A 22,517-nucleotide genomic window follows, 5' to 3' on the forward strand; every position below is an offset into this window, starting at 1 on the left:
AAAAATCAAACAAGCTAATTGATGTAAAATCAACACTTTATATACAGAGGGTATGTAAAAATCATATAGATTTTCAACCAAATTAGTGTATTGTTGTGTAGGATCATGGACAAGTAAAAAGTAGTAATTTAGTTAATGGATAAAGCAGGAAATATATTTTTGGCTTGAGGTAAAACCCTTTAAAAACTACAATTTCTACATAATCAGCTGGAATCAGAGAATGAAAAACCAGGACAAACACAAGTAATCATTTTACAGTAACCACAAACTATCATCGAATAGGAACCAAAAAACAGTAACAGAAATTGTGCGTCGGCTCTATGAAAATAAAATGTTACTAGTAGACAGAAGCAACCTGACAAGATGTGAAAAGAAGCAATGAAAACTTTGGGTATTAAATTTCTTTTCATCAGGATTTGTCTGTTCCTACTGTATGCAGATGACAGACTTAGAGAAATAAAAACTATTTAACTCTTATTAGCAGCTTAACTCTACTGTGGTGGATTTTAGAGTTTTGTTTTTTCTTGCATTGAGAGATAAAAAACTAATGGACCAAAAGTAGCATATTTCAAAACTAAGAACTGATCAGACTCTGAGCACACATTTAAGTCAGCAAGCACACCTGGTGTAAACTGACATAGCCCCAGTGCAGTTAAAAGAGCTATGCTGATTTGTGCCAACAGAATAATTGACATTTAAATCACTTTAAGCAACTGCTTATTTAGTAAATTACATATGCTTTGGTGAAGAAAATAATCATGGGGCATGCAAACGTTTTACTAAAAACTTCTTGTTTTCATAATTTAGTTAGGTAAATAATACATGATCAAACTACATAAGCTGGAACATATGAAACCAAGATATTGGATAAAATAAATTCATAAGTCTGAGTCATTGAAACAAAACAGTACAACGATAGAATTTTAGTAAACAGTCAGTCCTACTCTCCAATGTTGGAACATATTAAAAATCATCTATTATGCATGTATGTATGCAACTTTCTCATGGCAATTAGGAGGGAGCTTCCTTCCACCATTTACAGTACTGCACAAATGGCTAGGTGCATTATGGAGGCTCTTCACTGTTCTCTGAAATATAAAATACTGTATTGGCCACTGCTGAAAGTTATCAGAGATGATGGAGTAATGAACTGATCTAGTATGTTAAGTCCTATAACATTTTTCTTTCACCAATAGTGAATGTGGCATCGAGAGTGTTCTGCTCTGACACCAGGCCTGTTGTTATGACTTCTGGTCAATAACTCCATTCTCCAGGCTACTAGTAGCATATGGAAAATGGAAGCAGAACATTAATTACAGGGAATAAAGCGAACACCTGATCAGAAAAGGACAGAAAAAACATGCTACAACTTAAGCACATTTTAAAGTACCTTTGCTTGATCAGGTTTTAAAAGAGGAGCCAAAATCATAGCAGTATGGAGCACTCCTAATCCTTGAGAAGCAGGGACACACAAAGCAGTATCAGAACAGTGGAAAGAATCTTTTAAGTTTATAATTTTTAAGGAAGAGCAAATAAGGGAGAGGGAAGGGAGGAAGATGGGCTAAGATAAAGTGAATGCAGGGAAAGAAAAATGAAGAGAGAATAGGAATGTATATGGGCGTATAGGGGTATTATCTGGACCCAAAAATTTTCTTGGACCCTGCTACTTTTACAAGATAAGTTACATGCATGCCCAAACTCTGAGGGCAAGAGTGAAATCTTAGATGGCAATGCTATGATTCTGGCTGAAGAGCTTCATTTTCCCCCTCCCATACCTGAAAGCCTTGAATCCTTGCCAAATACTCCAGCTGTTTTGAAGGCTGCACTGCAGGACAGGGGGAAGCAGGAGATATTCCTTTTAGAGCTACGGCTTCGGCAGTCGGGGATGTTCCATTCATGAGAAGTTCCCTGGCAATTGTAGCTGTGCTATTAGTGGTAGGTATGCTGAAGAAAGAGCTAGAAGTCTGGCTCATTTCTTTGGATGGCAAATAGCTTACAGTGGTACCAGGGGCTGCTTTGTTGCGGCTTGCTTCCATCTCTTGATAAACATCAGGCGAGAGATGGAGAATTCCCTTTGGTGCTGAAAATAAAAGCAAAGACCGTTCTCATTGCACTTGCAATGACTTAAATATAGATAAGTAGACGATTGTCATTTAAATGCTTCCCACCTGAAAACAAACTGTAGATTTACAGACAATGAGTCTTTTTCATTTGCAACAATGAGTCAGATTGCATAGTCTACCTGGTAATAAAGAGGAAGGAACCAAATTGTGTTTTAAAAAGATAAAGGGCCACTCTGTAAAATGTTCTATTTAAAATCTGTCATGTACCAGCCCTATGGTCCATATGAATGATACACTCAAATATTATTACTAACAAGACAGTAGTAATTACAAAAGAAAGACAGCAATCTTTAGTTTGTTATAATCCTTTCACTTCCCACATACCTGGACCACGGTCTGTCATCACTCATCAGCATTTCCTATACTAAGAAATCTTTAGACTGAACACTTCAGTGCCAAAAACAGTCTTCCTGCACCTATGGTGCAGAATATTGTGAATAACAGTATATGCCTACAAGACTAGAATACCTATGTGTATTATCTGCTCAATGTGAAAGTGGATCACTATTAACATTAACAAGAATTATGTTAAGCATCAAAGAGATCCAAAAAATGTATTCATATGGAATCACAGAAAACACTCCTGTTTCTAGTGACACAGAATTTAAGGATAATTCCTCTATATTTCAGAATTTTAAATAATCTTTTTCTAATAATGGCCTGCTTCTGTACACACACTTCTCAACATGAGTAACTTTACACACTTGAGTAGTTGCACTGAAATTCTCAAGTGCATAAAAGTGTGCAGGATCTTAAGTTATGAAGTCTTCATAAACAGTAAAGACATGACAGTAAAATGAGTACTCATGTTGAGAGTTTAAAAGCTAAAAAGAATTTCTAAGCAACTATGAACTGAGGAATGAACTTGAAAACATTTTATTTAATAGTAACACGTAAATATGATTCTTCTACTTGTGACAGTGTAACAGCTTAAACATTTAGGACATTCAAAAATATGGGAGTCCATGTTAAAAAATGGCAAACCAATTTGGCAAATATAAGGAAAAATAGTATAATTGTATGCTGACTTTTTATTTATAATACATATCAGTCATTTTAAGATTAGAGAATAGCCTTAAAGCAGTGACACAAATGACATTTTTTGACGTCTTGTGTTAGAAGCAATCTCAAAAATAGTGGCTATAATTAAAATCCTTATCTACAAGTACATGATGACAATTGTTTCCCTATTGAACTTTAACTGCTGTCTCAGCAAACTGACAAAATGTATCTTTTAATTACTTTGCTTTCATATTTGGCTTTTAACTTATTACTAGCCTCACTGTCCTGTTGATCACAGAAATGGAAGGTTTTGTAAGATATTTACCATATTTACCAGAATACAAGATGCCCTTAATGTAAGACAACACCTTAATAATTAGAAACTAATTATTGGAGGTTTGTCTTAAATTTGTCCCTCTCTCACCACTACAGCAGGGAAAATAAATTACAGGGGCGGGGGGAGGGATTAGGTAGTCCCCTTGTCCTCTGCCTCACTAACTTAAGCAGCACTTTTGTATCTACTTATATATAGTATACTGTACATTTTTCTCTTTTTTCCATTTTACGTCCCAGGCCAAATCAGTTCCAAATTCTATTGACTGAGCACAGCTGTGTGGCATTACCATGTGTGTGATATTACCATCAGCAAGTATCTTCCTTCCCAGACTCTTCATCCTGGGGCTTCAGATACTCCCAAATCCATAGCAAGTATCCTACATACAGGCCCCAGACCTGGAGGCCCTGAAGTTCAGATGCCCCTGCATTTGCTTGCCCATACCCAAAAGAGCAAGCTAGAGAGAAATCCCTTATTCTCCATAAAAACAAAGTGTGTAGCCAAGATCCTCCCACTGGGGGGACTCTCAGTCTTGCCCACAGTGCATTGGACACATCTCCACCCTTAACTACCCAATGCCATTCAAGAAGATCTTGGCCCACAAGAAACAAAGATCCTACATGCAATCCGTATAAGCCAATAGGGACTACATTTGATCTAAGCCAAAAGACTGAGGTATTAGTCCAAAGCCAAAAGGCTCATGATTGCTTCTTATTCTTCATTGGGCTGGGCCCCAGCAGCGTTAATAGTGTTTCAAGCTATGGTGACCCCACAGCTCAGCACTGGTCAGTATGTGTTTGTATTCCAGATACCCAACCACAAAGGATCTATGTGCTAATTAGCCCCACTACTCATGACTAGAACCTGATGCTCTTGTCATGAGTCCCAGGATCCTCCAAAAATGTATATGCAGATAAGCTGGGGGGCAGGGGGTGCACCTAGTCTGGCTCCACCTCATGGAGTGTGAGGCCACACTAATCATATGTAGGGACTGGTTTAAATTGTGGGCCCAGATCATGGTGCAGCAGCTCCTTTAATCTTGGAGTTCCTCCTATACGCCCTCCTGCCACTGACTGATGAACATGTCCCATTGGCCCCACTGCTTGCTCCTGATGGCCAGGAGGCAAAAACCATAGGTTTAAATAAGCCACAGTTTTTGCCTCCCAGACAGTCAGCAGCAAGTGGTGGGAGGCAAAAACCACAGTATATTTAAAACTCTGTTTTTTGCCTCTCGGCCATCAGGAACAAGCAGCTGGGCCTCTCTGCCAATCAACAGCAGGGGGAACTCCAAGATTAAAGGAGACACCATGCTGCAAGCTGGGTCCACAGTTTAAATCAAGCCCTAATCATACATGACAAGCTGAAAGAAGAGGAGACAGAGCCTCTCACCTACACAGAGGTTTGGTGATGTTTGCCAGACATCTAAGGCTAGCGAAGAAACAAGAACCGTTGCAAATGGGAAAGAAAGGTGTTGCTCAGCTATGTAAGTGAAGAGGAAGGTGAAATGTATTTGATGTAGTGGCTTACTATGACTTTGACAAGAGTTGCAGCTGAGGGGGATTTAGTGCAATGAACACCATCTCATTCAGATGCAGCACTAAGCTCCTGTTAGCATATCGAACGCAGCATTTTTGCACCAAGGAGGGGGTGTCAGGTCTGGCTCTGGCCCTCCTGGGATGGGTCTGATATTGCAGTACCTCCAGACTTGGTGCCAGTTTCCTGCAAAGGAACCACCTGCCTATGTTTTCTCAAGGGCCACACACACACACACACACACACACACACACACACACACGCGCGCGCTCTCATCATCATATCAAATGCAGCAATTTTGACATGAAGGGGAAAGTGTCAGTGTTGTCTCTGGCCCCCCCTGTGCCAGCCTGGTATTGCAGCCTCTAGGCCCGATGTCAGTTCCCTGCAGAGGAAACACCCACCCTGTTTCGAAGGACCAAAAATAAATATATAAATAAAAGGGGGATGGGATTTCCATCAGTATTTTTGGCACTAGGGGAGGGTGTTAGAGCTTGCTCCAGCCTCTCTGAGAGCCAACCTGGTACTGCAGTACCTCTTGGTGCTCATTCCCACCAAGGGAAACATCTGCCATTTTGTTTTTTCTTTCTTAAGGGCCATACAAAAGAAAAGGCTCCCATCAGTATGTTTATCCAATATGAGCTTTGTATTTTACAGGCATGCTCACTGTTGCTTACATTTAACCAACATCATGATTGGTTTCTTTTATTGAGCATAAGCTGTTTCTGGCAGCAGTTTAATGACAGATGAAGTATTTAAATAGGTTTTCTTGTATGCGATGGTAAAACGAGTGGCTTTTTCCCCCCCACATTGACTTGGGGGACACATGCCTCATCTTATAGTTGAGTAAATACAGTAGTTTTACTATTAAAATATCAATAATTTAGTATGGCAGTTATTAATTTCACAATAGAACATAGTGTAATGTGAAGTATAAGACCCTGATCCTGCAGTCCATTCTTACTCAAGTAGCCTTACTGATTTTGACAGAACTACTCGCATGAGAAGGAGTAGCAGTTTTGGACCCTAAAGTTTGGCTTTTCCACCTTTGAGTCAAACTGCACGTGGGTACAGAAATGAATCAAACACTCCTAGATTCCTTTAACCACTCTGCATGTATAAACATGGACAGGAGATTCAAGGGAGTATGGCAGCAGGGAATCCTATGTCCCCTTACATTTACTTTTGACAAAATGCATCAAGTTCCCACAGCTGCATTGAAGGACTAAAAACATGAATACACAGAGCTAGACACCTTCCATATCTAGCTGATTATCTCATCCCTGTGTGTTTGGTGATGTGAAGTATTAGTAGACCCTTGTCTAGAGCTCAGAGTACACTAAATCTCCAGTCCAAACCCTACCCAAATGGAATCGCAATGAAGATAATGGGTCTCTACACAAACACAGATCAATGCTACAACAGTGTTGGGAAGGATTAGGGAGAGGACCGATGCACATTTTTCCTCCCCTGGGAAACTCATGCAGGACAATTTACAATATGGGCTTTCAAGTATAAAATAGGTGAATGTGTTGCAATTACAGTCAGTATTTCAATAATGACTATACACCCTTAATATGAGATTGTCACTTTCAGAAAATATCAGTTCTTTTGTCTTTAAATCAATTAGCAAAATAGATATGAGAATAAAATAATTAATATAGATATACAGCCTCCTTCATCTCGTTAACAGGTAAAACTATGCTACATGAATAAAGACTCAATGACAACAAATGGAGTGAGAGGTATTCAGCAGTGTGTAAGATCTGAACCACTGTGAATACAAATTCATTAAAAGCACTTGAAAAACAGAAGTGACAGAATTAAATAGCAAGCAAAAGATTACTCTTCTATAAAACTAATATGTAAAACAACCTGATGTAAGAAATAAAAACAGTATGATCCTAACTTTTTCAATTTCTAAACCAAATCTAATACTGCAGATGTCTGTTCCATTGATGTAATATTACTTAAAACAAACATTTCACATGCTTTCTCAGCCTTTTCAGTGTTTTTACATGATCCACCCAAATATCTAACTGCTGTCTGGAACAATAGTTTGGAATTTTTCCAGATTGCTAAACTCTCTTAATGTTAAAATAACTAATATACAGCATATGATAAAAAGATACTGAGTATGATATGGCAAATGTTCTTAAAGTGCTTAAATTGCAATAATGGAAGTGCTAAATTAATAACAGTAAAAGTACTTTACACTTAAATAACACCTTCCATCTAAAGATCTCAAAGTGCTATATAAGTAATAATTAATTAATGAAAGTCATACAACATACATAAGAGGTAGGGAATTTTAACATCACAGCTGATTATATTTAAACAGTGAGTAGTATAATGTATAAACTTGCAACTTATCAGGATTTTAACTTCAGAACCCAAATTAAAAATCACTTTAAATAGCCACTGATGCAGCCCACAAAATTTTTTTAAAGCCAATTTTTGAATAATTCTGCTAAAACAGATATATTTTTAAGTTTCATTAGATATCTTTTTAAAATATTACTAAGATCTTTTTATAAAATTCTTCTGTTCTTGCTGCTTGTTCCAAATCTGAATGACTGACTTTGTTTGTATATCACAGTCTAGTTGCTGTGGTAATTACAGCATCACAACATGAGGATTAGGACATCAAGTCAGGAAAAAACTGTAATAGCAAAAGAATTCTTAAAGAACAAAGATGAGAATATATTTTCATATAAATGCTGTTAATAAAAACATGAAAGAACAAACACAAAATGAGAGCCCTCTTGAATGCTTTCTGAATAAAAGTTTTTGGTGTACCATCAGATCTTTAAAATTAACAATGAACTGTTAGCCATTCGTCTGAAAAATCTAGATTTATGTGAATATCAAGTATTAATTTATCATATGCTAAATTCAACACTAACTTTATATTATTCAATTACATATAATTGCAAAACAAAAAGCATATGGTAATGTGTCACAACTACTGAGTCATGGGATTATAGTCCTCCATTTAGATCAACAATGGTGCACCTTCTGTTGTTTAAACCTATAGCTGCATTCATAAAGAATCTAGAAATAATTTCCATGCGCAAGCATATTATTATTTAAACCTGTGGGCAATCATGCTAGGAAAATATGCAGGCTAGCTATGCAATGATAATCACTAACACTTGGAAAACAGTTCTTACCCATTCTTTAACGGTAATTGTTTGCAGTCCCTTACAATTGCTACCTCAAAAGAAAATCTAATCCAAGGCCCAAAAATCGACCTCAGGTGTGTGAGACATCCTTTGTTTTCATCTATTAATCAGATATTAGACAACTATCAGGGTTTAGAGACATACTGTATACAGGCTGTTTCACTGGACTACCTCATATAATTGTACTCTTTTGATATAGTCCCACTTGTTAGAATAGCAGTGGCAGGGACAAGTAAATAAAGAATTTCTTTTTGAATGACATGGTTTCCTTCATCACTTTTCATTGGACAGACCTGGATTGCTCATCCTTATCTTTTGTCTGGAGCAGTCATTCTTAAAAGGGAAGTGCGAAGCAGGCTGTATTTGATTTGGATTTGGATTTGGCCCAAATTGGGGACAGTGATTAGATTTGTTGATTTGGATCAATGTCCCGATTTGATTTGGCCAAATCCGAAACTGAAGATTCGATGCTGATTCAGACAATCAGCAAGTCGGCCACAAACACAGCTTTAAATGTTTTTTCTACATACCACGAGGTACCAGGTGTGGCTTGTGAACACCGTGATGGTGGGGTGGATGGAGCGTCCCACAGGAGTGTGGGGTGCTTTGTGTCCACTTTTGGATCTGCTGCCGAGCATGCTGGAGACCCCCCCTGTACTCCTGTGGGATGCTCCATCTGCCCCAGCATCTTAGCATTCACAAGCCACAGCTGGTACTTTGAGATATGTAGAAAAAACATTTAAAGCTGTGTCTATGTCTGAATTGTCGAATCTTTCTGAATCTGAATTGATTCAGAGAGTTGCGATTCGATTCAGAGAGATTAACGGGTCTCCTGATTCAATTCAGATTAGGCAATTCGGCCACCGAATTGGGCCAAATCGAATCAGCGACCAAAGCTTCACACAGACCTAATTCTTAACTTTTTTAGACTTGAGGCACCCCTTGATAAACTCAAGGCACCCTTTAGAAAACACCACCTCTCAGTTTTCACTTGTTTTTTTTACTATAGAAAAATAATACTGCAATTCTTCTGTTGCAAAGAACACAGAGAAACTACAATAGGTCAGAATGTTTTTAATACTATGGATTCCTATTTGAAATTTTGGGGTTTATGATGCTAATTATGTTTGCACATCTAACTGTGCTAACATTTTGTGGCACCCTGCAGATCCCTTGAAATGATCTCAGGGTGCCACAGTGACCTTGACTGAAAATCACTGTTATACAGTTTAATCCTTATCTAGAGTATATCACAAAGGACTACCTGAGGGGCTTCACAGGAGGAGGGTCTGCTAACATCACCCCAAAAGAACCACGGTGGGAGTAAGGTTCCCCACAAATACAAACCTCTCCAGGGGTAGTATTGGTAGATGGCCCCAGAGCCACAGCTTCTTGGCTAAATATAGTAAGAAGGAAGGAGCAGTTAACTCCTCTCAGAATTCTTGTATAGCTGTTTGCAAATTCAAGAAGATATCACTGCCTTGCTTACATTCAGGTCATATTTTCAAGATCTTCTTCATAAACATGAGACTAGAAATGCAATTTTTGAAGTAGAAATTGAGTTTCTGGTAGCATCATATGACTCCATGAAATAAGTTTAAAAAGATGGGGTGCTCCCTGTCTCTAAAAAGTTTGGTTATATCCTTTTCTTGGTCCAAGTATCCTTAAACTACATCCTCTGAACCATAGGGTTGTCCTGAATGAAGGGCAGTGCATCATTATGCTACCTACAGATGCACAAAGAAGTTTCTCCTAACTTGAACAGCCACTATTTGCTGCCTCCTTCCTTGCCTCAGCTAAGAAGGGAATGATTTGCTAGGTACTATGTCAGGAGAACCATAGCTCCACTGGTATATGTCCACTCCCCCGAATATCTCTGTAGAACACTCTCTCCCCCCTGCGCTGAAACCTGTAGAAAGGGGAGCCAGCAGAACTGAGTCCCTTATTCCCCTGTGCAGTCATACAGACAGGGATGTGATCTGGTACCATCTGTGATGCACTTTATAAAACAAATCAGATCTTTCAACTTTTTACATAAAACATCTTTGGCCAAAAGATGACTGTTTAACCAGTACCACAAACGCAACAGAGTCAGCTAGCATAAACCAACACACAGTTTTTTTAAGGCCCACATTCTGCCACTAAAACTCACTTCACAATGAGTAAACACTTCTCAAACAGTCTCACTTAAAGCAGTGAGATTAGCTGTGGAATAAAGCATTGTGCAACAGGCATACGGTGATCATAATCTGGCCTTAAGGGTATTTGCACATGTTTGTGCCACAGCACTGGGTGCTTTTAAAAGCGCTTAGCACTGCAGTGCATACATTTGTATAAACATAGAAATGCATGTCAGTGCTGAGAAAACAGAGGCAGTACGCTTATGAACTAAAACATATTGAAGGTGTTTTAGTTTAAAAGCGCACTGCTGCCATTTTCTCAGTGCTGACACACATTTCGCTATTTATACAAAGGCATGCAATGCAGCACCAGGCGTGTCAGCTCATGTGCGGAGCAGACTTGATTAATCAAATCTGTTCCAACACTCCAGATCTCCGGTGCATCAGAGCAGACAAATGTATGTGTATAAATGCCGTAAGTTACTTGCTCATGAAGCAATTCCAAATGGAATTCTTGGACATCTTGGGAGATACCAAGTTCCACTGGAGATGTTCAGGTACTCAGCACTTCTTAAACTTTTGCCTGTCTATACCCATTTGCATCAAAATTACTGAAGTAAAATGGAGTGATTATTTTAGTAACAAAAATGAGTAACTGAAGTCTTACAATAAACAACTGCTACCATTCTCTATGTTTATGTTCATTGTGAAAGTCTAACAATTTATACACAAGGATATGGTTTCAAGTGTTACTTTTATTACTCAACAAAACTTCTGAAAATATTAGCCAAAAAAACATGAAAGCCATTATGTACTAGGCAATAGTTTATAGATCACCTTGGCACAGAGTATAAGCTAGGATGTTATCATTATCTAACTAATAAAGCTATCTGAGGTATTTCTAAGCTACCAAATCACTGTAATAGCCAGCAGAAAATTAACAATGCTCTGTTGCTCCATTCAAAACAAACTGATGTTTTATATATAATGTCTCCCCTTCAAATACTGATGTTTTACTTCACATAAACCCTGTGATGAAGGTAAATAATATTTGCTTCTTTATGAAATAAGGTCTTGAGTTCCTAGATTTTGCTGCAGAACTCTGCACAATTGGAGAACAGATGGAATTATGACAAGACAAAACTGAGAAAGAAGCAGTAGAAAGGAGTATATATTTTTATGTTCTTAGTCGACAGGAAGCGTTTTTTTTCAGAAAGGGGTTTTTTTGCTTCCAATTTTGTGTGTATTTAACTGAAACAACAAATACTTATGGAAACAAGCTCTGTTAAAGTTTTGCTCCTCCTTTTGGGAAATGAATACTTGTGAAAAAAAATGTGACTTGATATTTTTAGAAAGGTCATTTCTATAGTGTATCTGATTAAATGCTCTAGCACAGTGATCAGCACCCTCTTCCGGCAGTGTGCCAGAATGACCCAGGCTGGGCACAGGGCAGGCCAGCAGTAGGACACAGCCACAGCCACAGCCACCACCACTGCTCCCCCACCATCTAGTTGCAGTAGTCTGCCTCCTGCTGAACACCACTGAAGTCCCCTGGCTCTGCAAGCCAGATTCAATGGCTGTAGGTTGTTGACCCCTGCCCTAGCAGACCTGTACATAGGATATGCACCATTATTTATGAGGTGCAGACTCATGCATTTGGAGGCCTGGATAGTAGGCAAGCACACAAGCAACACTTTTGATTAAGGCTACCACACAAGTTTTGTGTAATGGAAGATGACAGACAGACAGAACCTATTACCAGCAAAAAGAGATCAGCAAATCAGGAAGCAGAAGCAAATCAAGCAGTCAAAGGTGCTTGTAAGAGCTATGAGAGAGTAATTTTGAAGGATGAAGCAATCAGGAGAGTTCACAAATTCAATCACAGAATGGCCTGTACAAGAAAGATCATTCATTAATGGAGTAGTAAAAAGGGGAATGAAAGTTGTGATGATGAAATCAAGGGCATGCCCTACATGTGGGAGAGATGAAAGAATGAGTAAGTCTAACAGACAAGGATGAAGAGGTAGTTGAAGTTAAGAAGGTCAAGGGGGACATCAACATGCACAGTGAAGTTATAAGTGAAGATGAAATCAGAGAAGAAGAAACCAGTAGGGGAGAGGAAGTCATAGGGGTAAGATGTTTGAAGTAAAGGAGGAGCTTGGAGGGGGAAATGGAGACCTTGAAATAAAGTCTTGTCTCTGTCAGCAGAAGTGCCTCAGCTCAAGTGACCCTGTTCTTCAAGGAAATTATTATTCTGGACCAATAGTGAGGTAGCTTCTTCAGGTGTGAAGACAAACAGTTATGCAAGTTTTTAGTAAAAATTGGTGTGAGAGAAAGAGAGAAAGTTTCAAGGGCACTTGTGGCAACTCTAAAGATTTCTTTTAGGTAAAGATTCAACCACAAATATGGATATAAGAAAATCTCTATCAGAATCACTTTCTTAAGTCTGAATGTAAAAGCTAACCCTTGCCTTTACATAGGCCACCATGTGCAAATGCATTTGTCAAGGGAATTAAATTTAATGAATTTGAGTAAACTCTCATTCTATAAGAATTTAGTTCTCAAACTGGTAAGGAGAAAGCGATATGTTCTTTCCTTGCTTTTTATTTCCCACTACTCTCCCATTTCCATTTCTTAAAAAAACACATAGAGGTGGTTGGCTGTGTTAGACTAAAGTCAGGCAAAAGGCAGGGCAGGGTGGTACCTTAGGGACTGGTTCAGAGAGGCATGAGTTTTTGTAGGCAACAAAAACAGAAACTCAAGCTATTTTGTCAGATACTATAACATATAGCATATATAACATATGGCATCGGATTGCCTCCGAGCTGGTTGCCTACAAAATCTTGTGCCTCTCTCAACAGGGTAGTCTCTAAGGTGCTCCCTGCCCTACCTTCTGCCTTTCCTCAATAATATTAGGTTTCCCTTAAAAATTCTTTCAAATCTTAGGGTAAAATACATTGTTTGAAACTGTTATTGCTTACTGTTCCAGCTTAGTGACTGCCTCGTCCAAATTGCTAAATACAAGACTGAAATTCAATTTATATGATACTAAATATAAACCAAATAACCGAGGAGGAAAAATCATTAAATTATAAGATGCATAAAATCTATAATAATTATACCCTTGAAGCACAGAGAAAAATACATTAAATATTTAAATAAAAATGCAATGCTGCTACATCTGAGTTCAACACAGTTGAACCATAAGCTAGACACTGTATCCAATAAACTGTGAATAGACTTTGGCTATCATCCATGGAAGTGTACAGGTGTACAGCCACAGGTGTGCTCCACCAACATTCTCTGGATGCAAATTAAATATAAAGACACCTGAAGGAAAGAATGTATAAAATGCCTCAGCTATAAATTTGAAACAAGTCACATTCCTACAAGACCAAGATCTAGAAGCATGAAAAATTGAATGAGAAATCTGTCTAAATTTATTGTGCATTTATTTTTTTCCAATAAATAGGTCTAGAATAAATAAAAGACCAAAGACTTTCCTACAATTTATCTATATTTTTCCCCCATCAATTGGTCACTTAGTGAAAGAATTTATTTCTATGAGACGTTACTGGTTAGATAGGTTAAAAAAAAAAAAAAAAAAAAAAAAAAAAAAATCACAAATTATACTTAATACTAAGGGTAATTGTCCACATGATCCTTTTCCAGTCCAGTATTTTCCAATCTAGTATATACTGAAATAGTAATGTTCTCTATAACCCTAGATTGAAGATGTTATCATGATTATCCCCACCTATTTTCTGTTTTTCTCTGGGTTTATTTTTTACTAAGAACAATTGCATGAGATCAAGTAACTTTGTTCCTTTTGAGTTCATCTGCTCCTGCTGCTTGTTCACCACCTGAAATCATAATCCTCTGTTTGTGACATACTAATCATCTTCACAGTAACTAATTATGATGTCACAAACAGAGGATTATGATTTCAGGTGGTGAACAAGCAGCAGGAGCAGATGTATTCCTAAGGAACAAAGATCCTAATTTCATGCACAACTCCCTAGTAATAAAAGACTAGGAAGAAAAACAACAGTAAATATTTTACATGCAGGATAAACTGTTTTCAAAAATAAAGTTTTCCACGAACAGTTCCTTAGTTTTCACTTAAATTATTCCTAAAAGATGCTTCAGTTTAACCTCTCAATGTAAAACTGTAAAACGCTTTCTCTGGGGCAAAAATGATTTGTAGCCTTTTTACACTTCTCTCTAATATATAAAGGTCTACTTATTTTCTTAACATTAAAATTCAAGTCTTAGCTCCCTGTTTTCTATAGAGGACATTATGCAGTACCAGAGATCTGGTAGGTTTGTGATATTAGAGGAACACCGATTAAAAACTGGGTGAAAGGAAATGTATTTTTTGTTTCACATTTTTTTCCATCAATGCCTCTTTCACTTAAGTTCTTGAGAAACACTTGATAGAAAATATGGCTTTAAGATTCAGCATCTTCATCTCTTCAGTCACAGCTCTGTGAATCTCACAGGCCACATACAGGCATTAATTTTCTCATAGGAGAGTTGCTGCTCTCCCAGGCAAAAGCACAAGTGTACAGATGTTCAGGATTTTTTCCCAGAACAAAAAATGCCTGCTCCAGAAGAAAAATAACCTGCAAATAACCAGGGTTAATTCACTCCTGGGAGAGTTTCTCTTGGGAGAGTGAATGTCTGTTCACATTCTCTTCCAAGATAAACCACAGCACAGTCCTCCATCCTCCCATAGTGCTTTGCTCTCCCCCTGGCAAAGGGAGACTGCATGTCACCAGGAGCTCCCCCAACAGGGAGACAGCTTGTTACTCACTGGATTCTAATGCTGCAGCCAAGCAGGGAGCAGAACAAGCCCCCCTAAATTCCCATATTGTGCTGTACAGAGACATACTGATACTTAGCAGTCTGTGTCAGCTAATCAGGGCTGTCCTGTGTACTGGGGCCATCCATCTCCAGGCAGACTAAGGGAGCCTGCAGAACATACTGAGATGTGCACAAAGGGGCCCCCTAATTGCACAGTGTCAGCACTTCAAGCTCTCTGCTCTTCAGGGGCTGAACATCTGAATACCTATCTAGGCATCTCCAGGTAAATTTTTCTACCAAGAAAACAAAACCAGGAGAATTTTTCCAGATCTTTTGAATGTGTGTATGCAGCCACAATTCCAACCTGATGTTTTCAAGAATGTTGCAGAAAGATGAGGGGACAACATATTTGACACCCCTGATATTTCTTAGCTACAAGTAGGAAAAAAGCTTTTCTATAACTTTCACAAGAAAGCAAAATAGAGCATAAGTGCAACAAGTTACTTTTTGCTACTAATATTGTCAAGTACAGGAGAGAAGGGAAAAGGACATTTAAAGTTTAAGGGTTGGAGGGTTCACCAACTGGGGGAAGTAGAGCTAAGAAGTTTGTCATAACAATGGCTATTAAAGTGACTGACAGCTGAAAGAAGCAGAGGTCAGCTTTTGGGGATTTATCCTGTGGGATACAGGAGGTGCAATAAGTTGGTAAGTTGGAGGCAACCAAGTAGAAAGTATTTTCCAGAGAAAACACACAGGGATGAGAGAAACACTAGAAGCTGTTGATCCTTTTAAAGTACTTCTGGAGAAGGCAGGGTAGTGTAGCATCTTATAGAGTAACTTATTCAGAGAGGTATGAGTTTTCATAGGCTACAGACTACTTTGCCAGATGCTATGAATGGACTTGCAGAGAGCAGGGGTACTAAACAGAAAGCAGTAAGGTAATTTAATACAAAGGGTAGGGCAAGGGGGAGGAAAGGATAGAAGGTACTGCTGAAATAGGCAAAGTGTGTTGAAGAAATGACAGGGAATAAGCAAACCGGTTCACATATTCAGAGAAGTTTAGAGCTGTTAACTTATTGAAGGACATAGAAGTTACAAAAGCTAGTCTAGGCAAAGAGATAAGAATCCAGAGTCTCTGTTGAGACCATACTTAATGCAATCCACTCTGTGAATGATTTCCTGTCCCAGTTTTGAGCTCAAGTTGATTTTTAAAGTTTTGTTGTTCAAGGACAGCTACTCTGAAGTCAGTGATTACTGGGGCTGTGCCTCTGGAACTGGGAAACACTAACTTTGCCTACTTCCAGAGACATGCCCTGGAAACTGGTGGTGGTACATCTCTGGAAGTGAGGAACACACTGCCATTTGTCCTGCAAGACCAATGATATTTCCAGGGTCTCAGGCTCACCTCATGTCATGCCTGACCAACCTGACTGCCTTCTATGAGCCGATGACTGGCTCTGTGGATGCAGGAAGGGCAGTGGATGTGATAAATATTGACTTTAGCAATGCTTTTGATATGGTCTTCCACAACATTCTTGCAAGCAAGGTTGCAGGAATGGACTGTAAGGTGGACAGAAAATTGGCCAGACCATTGGGCTCAAAGGGTAGTAATCAATGGCTCAATGTCCGACTGGCAGCCAGTATCAAGAGGAGTGCCCCAGGGATCAGTCCTGGGGCTGGTTTTGTTCAATACATTCATCAGTGACCTGGAAGATGGGATGGAGTCCACCCTCAGCAAGTTTGCACATGACACGGAGCTGAAGGGAGTAACAGATATGCTGGAGGCTAGGATTCAGAAAGCCTTGGACAAATTGGCAGACTGGACCAAAGAAATATCATGAGGTTCAATAAGGACAAGTGAAAAGCCCTGCACTTAGGATGGAACAATTCCATGCACTGGTACAGACTGGGAACTGACTGGCTAAGTAGCAGAAAAGGACCGGGAGGTTACAATGGACAGTAAGTTAAATGTGAGCCAACAGTGTGCCCTAGTTGTGAAGGGGGCTAATGGCATACTGGGCTGCATTAGTAGGAGTGTTGCCAGCACATCGAAGGAAGTGAATCCTTCCCCTCTATCCAGTGCTGGTGAGGCCACATCTAGAGTACTGTGTCCAATTTTGGGGTCCCTGCTACAGAAAGGATGTGGCCAAATTGGAGAGTCCAGCAGAGGGCAACCAAAATGGGGCACATGAGTTAAGAGGAGAGGCTAAGGGAACTGGGATTATTTAGTCTGAAGAAAAGAAGACTGAAGGGGGGATTTAATAGCTTTCAACTACCTGAAGGGTGATTACAGAGAGGATGGAGCTAGACTGTTCTCAGTGGTGGTGGATGACAGAATAAGGAACAACGGTCTCAAGTTGCAGCAAGGGAAGTTTAGGCTAGATATTAGGAAAAACTCTCATTAGGAGGGTAGTAAAGCACTGGAACAGGCTACACAGAGACATTGTGGACCCTCCAATCTTGGAGATTTTTAAGACCTGGCTAGACAAAGCCTTGGCTGGGATGATCTAGTTGAGGATAGTTCTGCTTTGAGCAGGGGGTTGTACTAGATGACCTCCTGTGGTCCCTTCCACCCCTAATTTTCTATGATTCTCAGTAGCGTAGTGACGGGAAGGGCATGGGGGCAGCACTGGCTGGGCTGTCCAGGGGAACTCGGCGCCCTGGTGGCACTTCTGGTTTCATCACCAGCACTTTCAGTTTTGCTACCCGCACTTCTGGGCTCGGCAATCGCCCACCGGGGGATTCCTCTCCACTCCACCCCACACTCAACAATTGGCCGCAGATGAGAAGGGAATGGATGCCAGAGACTCACACTATGCCACTGCTTATTCTAACAGGAAACGTGTGCTTCACCAAAAGAAGCAGATCAGCTGTGTTGGGACACATCCTGACGTGAACAATGAAGTGCTAATACTACTAGCTGTCCTTAGGCTAGAAATAGACATCACCAAATGAAGCAGATCGGCTCTGCTGGGATGTGTCCTGGCCTTGTTGCTGTTCTCCCACAATAAGAAGTTCCTGCCTGCTCACCCTGGCTATCTCCTGGGATGGCGTAGTTCCTGGACACTCTGGGCATTTTTACATGTGCTCTGGGAGGCATGGCGGGGGGGTGCACTTTAATTAGCAAGCTATGCTAATTAAAAGCTCCCAATCATTATGTGCATCAGTGTCCCGACACTGAAAAAATGGTGGTGGGACACTTTGAACTAAAGCTTGTTTGAGGAGCTTTACTTCAAAGTGCCCTGCTGCCATTTTTCAGAGTGGGGATGCTGATACATGTGACACTAGAGCAGGGGTTGGCAAAATGTGGCCCGTGGGTCAGATGCGGCCGGCCAGGCCATTCTATTCAGGCCCCTAAAAAATTTAGAAAATTAATATTCATCTGCCTCTGGCTGCCTGTCATGCGGCCCTCAATGGCTTGCCAAAATTCAGTAAGCAGCCCTCCACCTGAAATAATTACCACCCCGAGCTAGAGTCTGCTGGAGAAAGTTAAATCCAGCAGACTTGATTAATCAAGTCAGCTCCGACATGCTGGATTTCCAACGAATCAGAGCAGGCTCCCAGCACATGTATATGAGCCCTTAATGTTTCCAGGAGAACCAACTTTATGTCACAGTTGGCCATGACTTTGGAATCTGTTTTTTCTACGTTCGGCCTTCCAAAAGCAAGATGCATGTCTTATTTGGAGGCATGTGGTACATAAAGAAATATGCTACTAGTTATTTTAAATGGCACAGTCATTTCTAGATAAAAACCGAAATCCCTCTTTACATCTATCATCTGCACCCAAGGCTTTATAGCAGAGATAGGCAGCTGCTGGTATGACTGCCAGCGTGGCATGCAAAGGCATTTTGCTTGGCACACGTGCCTCTGGCTGGAGGGTGGGGAAGTGGCCAGGTCTGCACTACCACAACAAGGATTGGACCTCTCATGGTTCCCATGCCATCTGCCCCTGCCCACCAGGTTGCAGGTGTTTTGGGCACTCTGCCCAAAAACACTGCCTACCCTTGCTTTATAGAATGAGAATGGAATACAAAGAGAAAGCAGTGAAGGAGGGATATTCTTAACCGTAATGAATAGACAGTTCTCTTATACAAGCTTTGATAGAGAAGGTTTAAACTCTGTACTTCAAAGGGAAGGAAGGCTCAAGATGGAGATAGCCCTTTACCAGTGGCCTGATAGGTTTTTTTTCCCCCCTCATAGCATTTCAGACTAGCTTTCCTCTGAGAGTGGAAATGGTCCACATTACTGAATGGATTATTATCATTCACACTATGGAGATCTCTAGTCAGCAGCATATATGGATACCAGTGTTGCTGAGGCTGCTAGAACTACTTATGTAATTTATAGCTTTGTCTCATTTGAGCTTCCTTATGATAAAGAATAAAGAAAGGCATGGGAGGGATGGCATGACAGAGCTTGACAGCATTAGTCCAGAAGAATTGCATCTATGTGAGAGAGAACTACTGTCCCTAGACACTGACAGTACACATGGTTTTTGGTGGAAACAATATTTGTTTGGAAGGAGAGAGAACCTGTGAAAAACAGGCATACAAGGGCTTTAAAGAACACTAATGTTGATCTTGAGACCTGAAGAGAATCTGGTTTTCTATGTGCCTAAAAGTTTTCTTGTTTCCAAAGATAAAGGCTAAGAATGTACTCCTCTCTGATTCCTGATACATGATATCACGTAAGATCACGATATAATCTAAAACAGCCTATACTATATGAGGTTTGAAGGATAGGTGAGGAAGGATAGCAGTCTCACTATTTTGCCTTGAGCTCCAGCATCTTGATGTGGAGTTTGTGGCTTGGAAGTGTTGGCAATGATCAAAACACTCCAATGGAAGGTGCTGATGGCAGCTGCGTTGGCAGGCATGTAAAGGGAGTAAACAGTTTTCACACCAGCAAAATTGTTCAAATACTCCAAGACAGGCAGTTAGGCTCCTCTGAAGGCTGAGTACATCCAGGACTTACTGACCCCCACCATTTCGAGCTGCAAGGGTCTTGTGTTCAAATAAGCAAAGGTGCTATCAGACCTAGTAATTTTAAGAAAAAACTGTTATCTGTGCCAGATGATTCTTAAGTGCTAATCAGGAAGCTTGTAAAAATCTCTCCTCCCAAAGGGCTATGGTCCGAGTCAGATCAAGGAATGCCCCAGTGAAGGTGATCCTTTGTACCGACTGTAATATGAGTTTTTCCCCCCAGTTGAATAACAACCCAATGACTGTAGGAGGCTGAGAGAAATCCTGCTGAAAGTGGCACTTTGGAACCAGTCATCCAGGTATGGGTAGACAAAACAAAACATACATATAATGGACACATCAATGTCTGTGTCCATTATAACTACAAAACAGACAGAAAATATAAAAACAATGTAGCTGTACACTTTCTAAATTTCTGTTTTCTTGTTTTTGTCATTTTTACCTTTGCATTTTTTACTTGTTTCTTTTTCCATTTTCAGTTCTTTCCCGACTTCTCATTTTCTTTGTTTCTTTTTGGTTTTGTATCCTCTTTTATTTTCTGGGTACCTTCCTATAGTCTCCTTGATCTCCTCCAATCTTCATTTAACTTTTCCATTTTTCTTTCTCTAGGCCTAGCTGTCTCTTCTCATTCCCTTCTGGTCCCACAAACTAATCATTTTCTTCAAACAGCCTTCTTCCCTCCAAAAAACCTTCCAACTTCCCCTGTGTCCCCAAAATTTCAGCCCAATCCCCACACCTCACCCTCTTTTCCCCATCAAAAGCCACAGGTTTTGGAAGACAACTTTTTTCCAACAGTGTGGTCAGACCTCAACTATCATTACTATCCTCTTTTCTGAAATACTGCTTTTCCAGAGGAGGGAAGAAAAACTCCTGGGCCCCCTTCACTCTGTTTCAAATCCAAAACCTATTGACTATGCCCGCAGAATGAAGAGGAAATTCAGAGTCCAAGTAACTGCCACAAGAAGGCCCCAGAAAAATTAAAATACTGCCAGGCTGTGCTAGCTCTTCTTAATAGTCCTCTGTAGATTCTGGTCTTCCACTTCTGCCATATCACTGTGTAAAGCAACCAACTGCCCTGAATTTTCCTGGACAGTGTCAGGTTTCAGGTTTGAATCCCAGTGCCCCTGAAATTATATTTGTCCCAGATGCACTATTCTTTGCAACACAACTAATTAGACTGCCTACAGTACTACACTAAGTTAACTACACTGACCAAAAATGTAAGTGGTATACACACTTTTGGTTCCAGGTGCCTATCATGCACCTAAGATCTGCTGACTTGACACAAATTTAGCCTCGATTTTGTACCCAAAAGTTGGTTGCTTTGTTTCTATGTAAGATCCCCTCCCCCCAACACTGATCTGGAACAGGGGCATCAAACTCATCTGCCCTATGGCCTGAACCAGTGCATATAGGATCTGTCTGGGCTGCTGGCCAGAGCACGTGTCACATGTGGTGCAGCCTGGGACCCAGCCCCAGTGAGCACCAAGTTCTGCAGTCCAGGACTGGAACCTGGTTCCAGTGAGCATTGTGGGCAGTGTAGCCCAGTGCCCAGCCCCAGTGAGTGCCACAGGCAGCACAGCCCAGGATTCACCCACACCCCAGTAGTGCTGCAAGCAGCATAGACTGGAACCCAACCCCAGTGAGTGCCACACGTGTGCAGGGATGATTTGGAAAGGCACATGGGTCAATGGGGCAGCACTGGGGCTCTGCTTGCCAGACCTAGCCTTCAGTCTGTATGTTTAACATCCCTGATATGGAAGAACATGCTGAGTGCCACTGAGCATAGGCACAAAAGTATCTAAAGTGTATTGGCAACAGGAAAAAAAACCAAACCTTTTCTTACTTAGCCTTAAAACACACAAGTGACAAAGGCTAGTTTACTTCATTCTGTTAACATGTGATAAAAACACCAACTTTCCCTTTACTAGGATTTTACCTCATTTTAATTGCCATGTGTTAGGTAATTCAAGTTTAAAACGTCTCTTTTTTCTTAGTAAAGACTATCCCTGACTCAAACTATAATTAACTGTCCTCTACTTGGTTTCACTAGTCAAACAAAAACTATTCTGCTTTTGCTAAAGTGTCACATCTATCACCCTATAAACAAGAGTAAAACTAACTGTTGGTGATAATTACTATGCTAAATATGCTTAGTTCATGACAACTAAACAAAGTGTTTTGCTGGCTTCAAATAATAAAATTCTTAAAAGGAAAATGCAGAAGGATAAATATAAATTAAATATAAAGATGCATACTTACTGTTACTCGTTGGTTCAGGATACCCAGCAGTTTGACCGTTCCATCCCTTATTTTCCCCTGGCTGGAAAAAGAAGAAATAAAGGACAAAACATATATTTAAAAAATAAATAAATAAATAAATACACACACACACACACACACACACACACGCGCGCGCGCGCGCGCAC

The 22,517-nt window shown here is 40.1% G+C and overlaps 1 protein-coding gene across 2 annotated transcripts in view; it reads right to left on the bottom strand.

Annotated features, from left to right (window-relative positions):
• Nucleotides 1-22,517, bottom strand: part of STAU2 (staufen double-stranded RNA binding protein 2) — a 322,237-nt gene that overhangs the window by 179,708 nt on the left and 120,012 nt on the right. For both annotated transcript variants that reach the window (XM_019527807.1, XM_019527806.1), the window contains exons 11-12: nt 22,351-22,411; nt 1,776-2,080 (exon numbers count right to left, since the gene is read on the bottom strand). In XM_019527807.1, coding sequence (XP_019383352.1) covers nt 1,776-2,080; nt 22,351-22,411 — 366 coding nt within the window. The remainder of the gene's footprint in view (nt 1-1,775; nt 2,081-22,350; nt 22,412-22,517) is intronic.

Source organism: Gavialis gangeticus, unplaced genomic scaffold (assembly GCF_001723915.1).
Source record: "Gavialis gangeticus isolate Ggan-Ray unplaced genomic scaffold, GavGan_comp1, whole genome shotgun sequence".
Classification (NCBI taxonomy): Eukaryota; Metazoa; Chordata; order Crocodylia; family Gavialidae; genus Gavialis; species Gavialis gangeticus.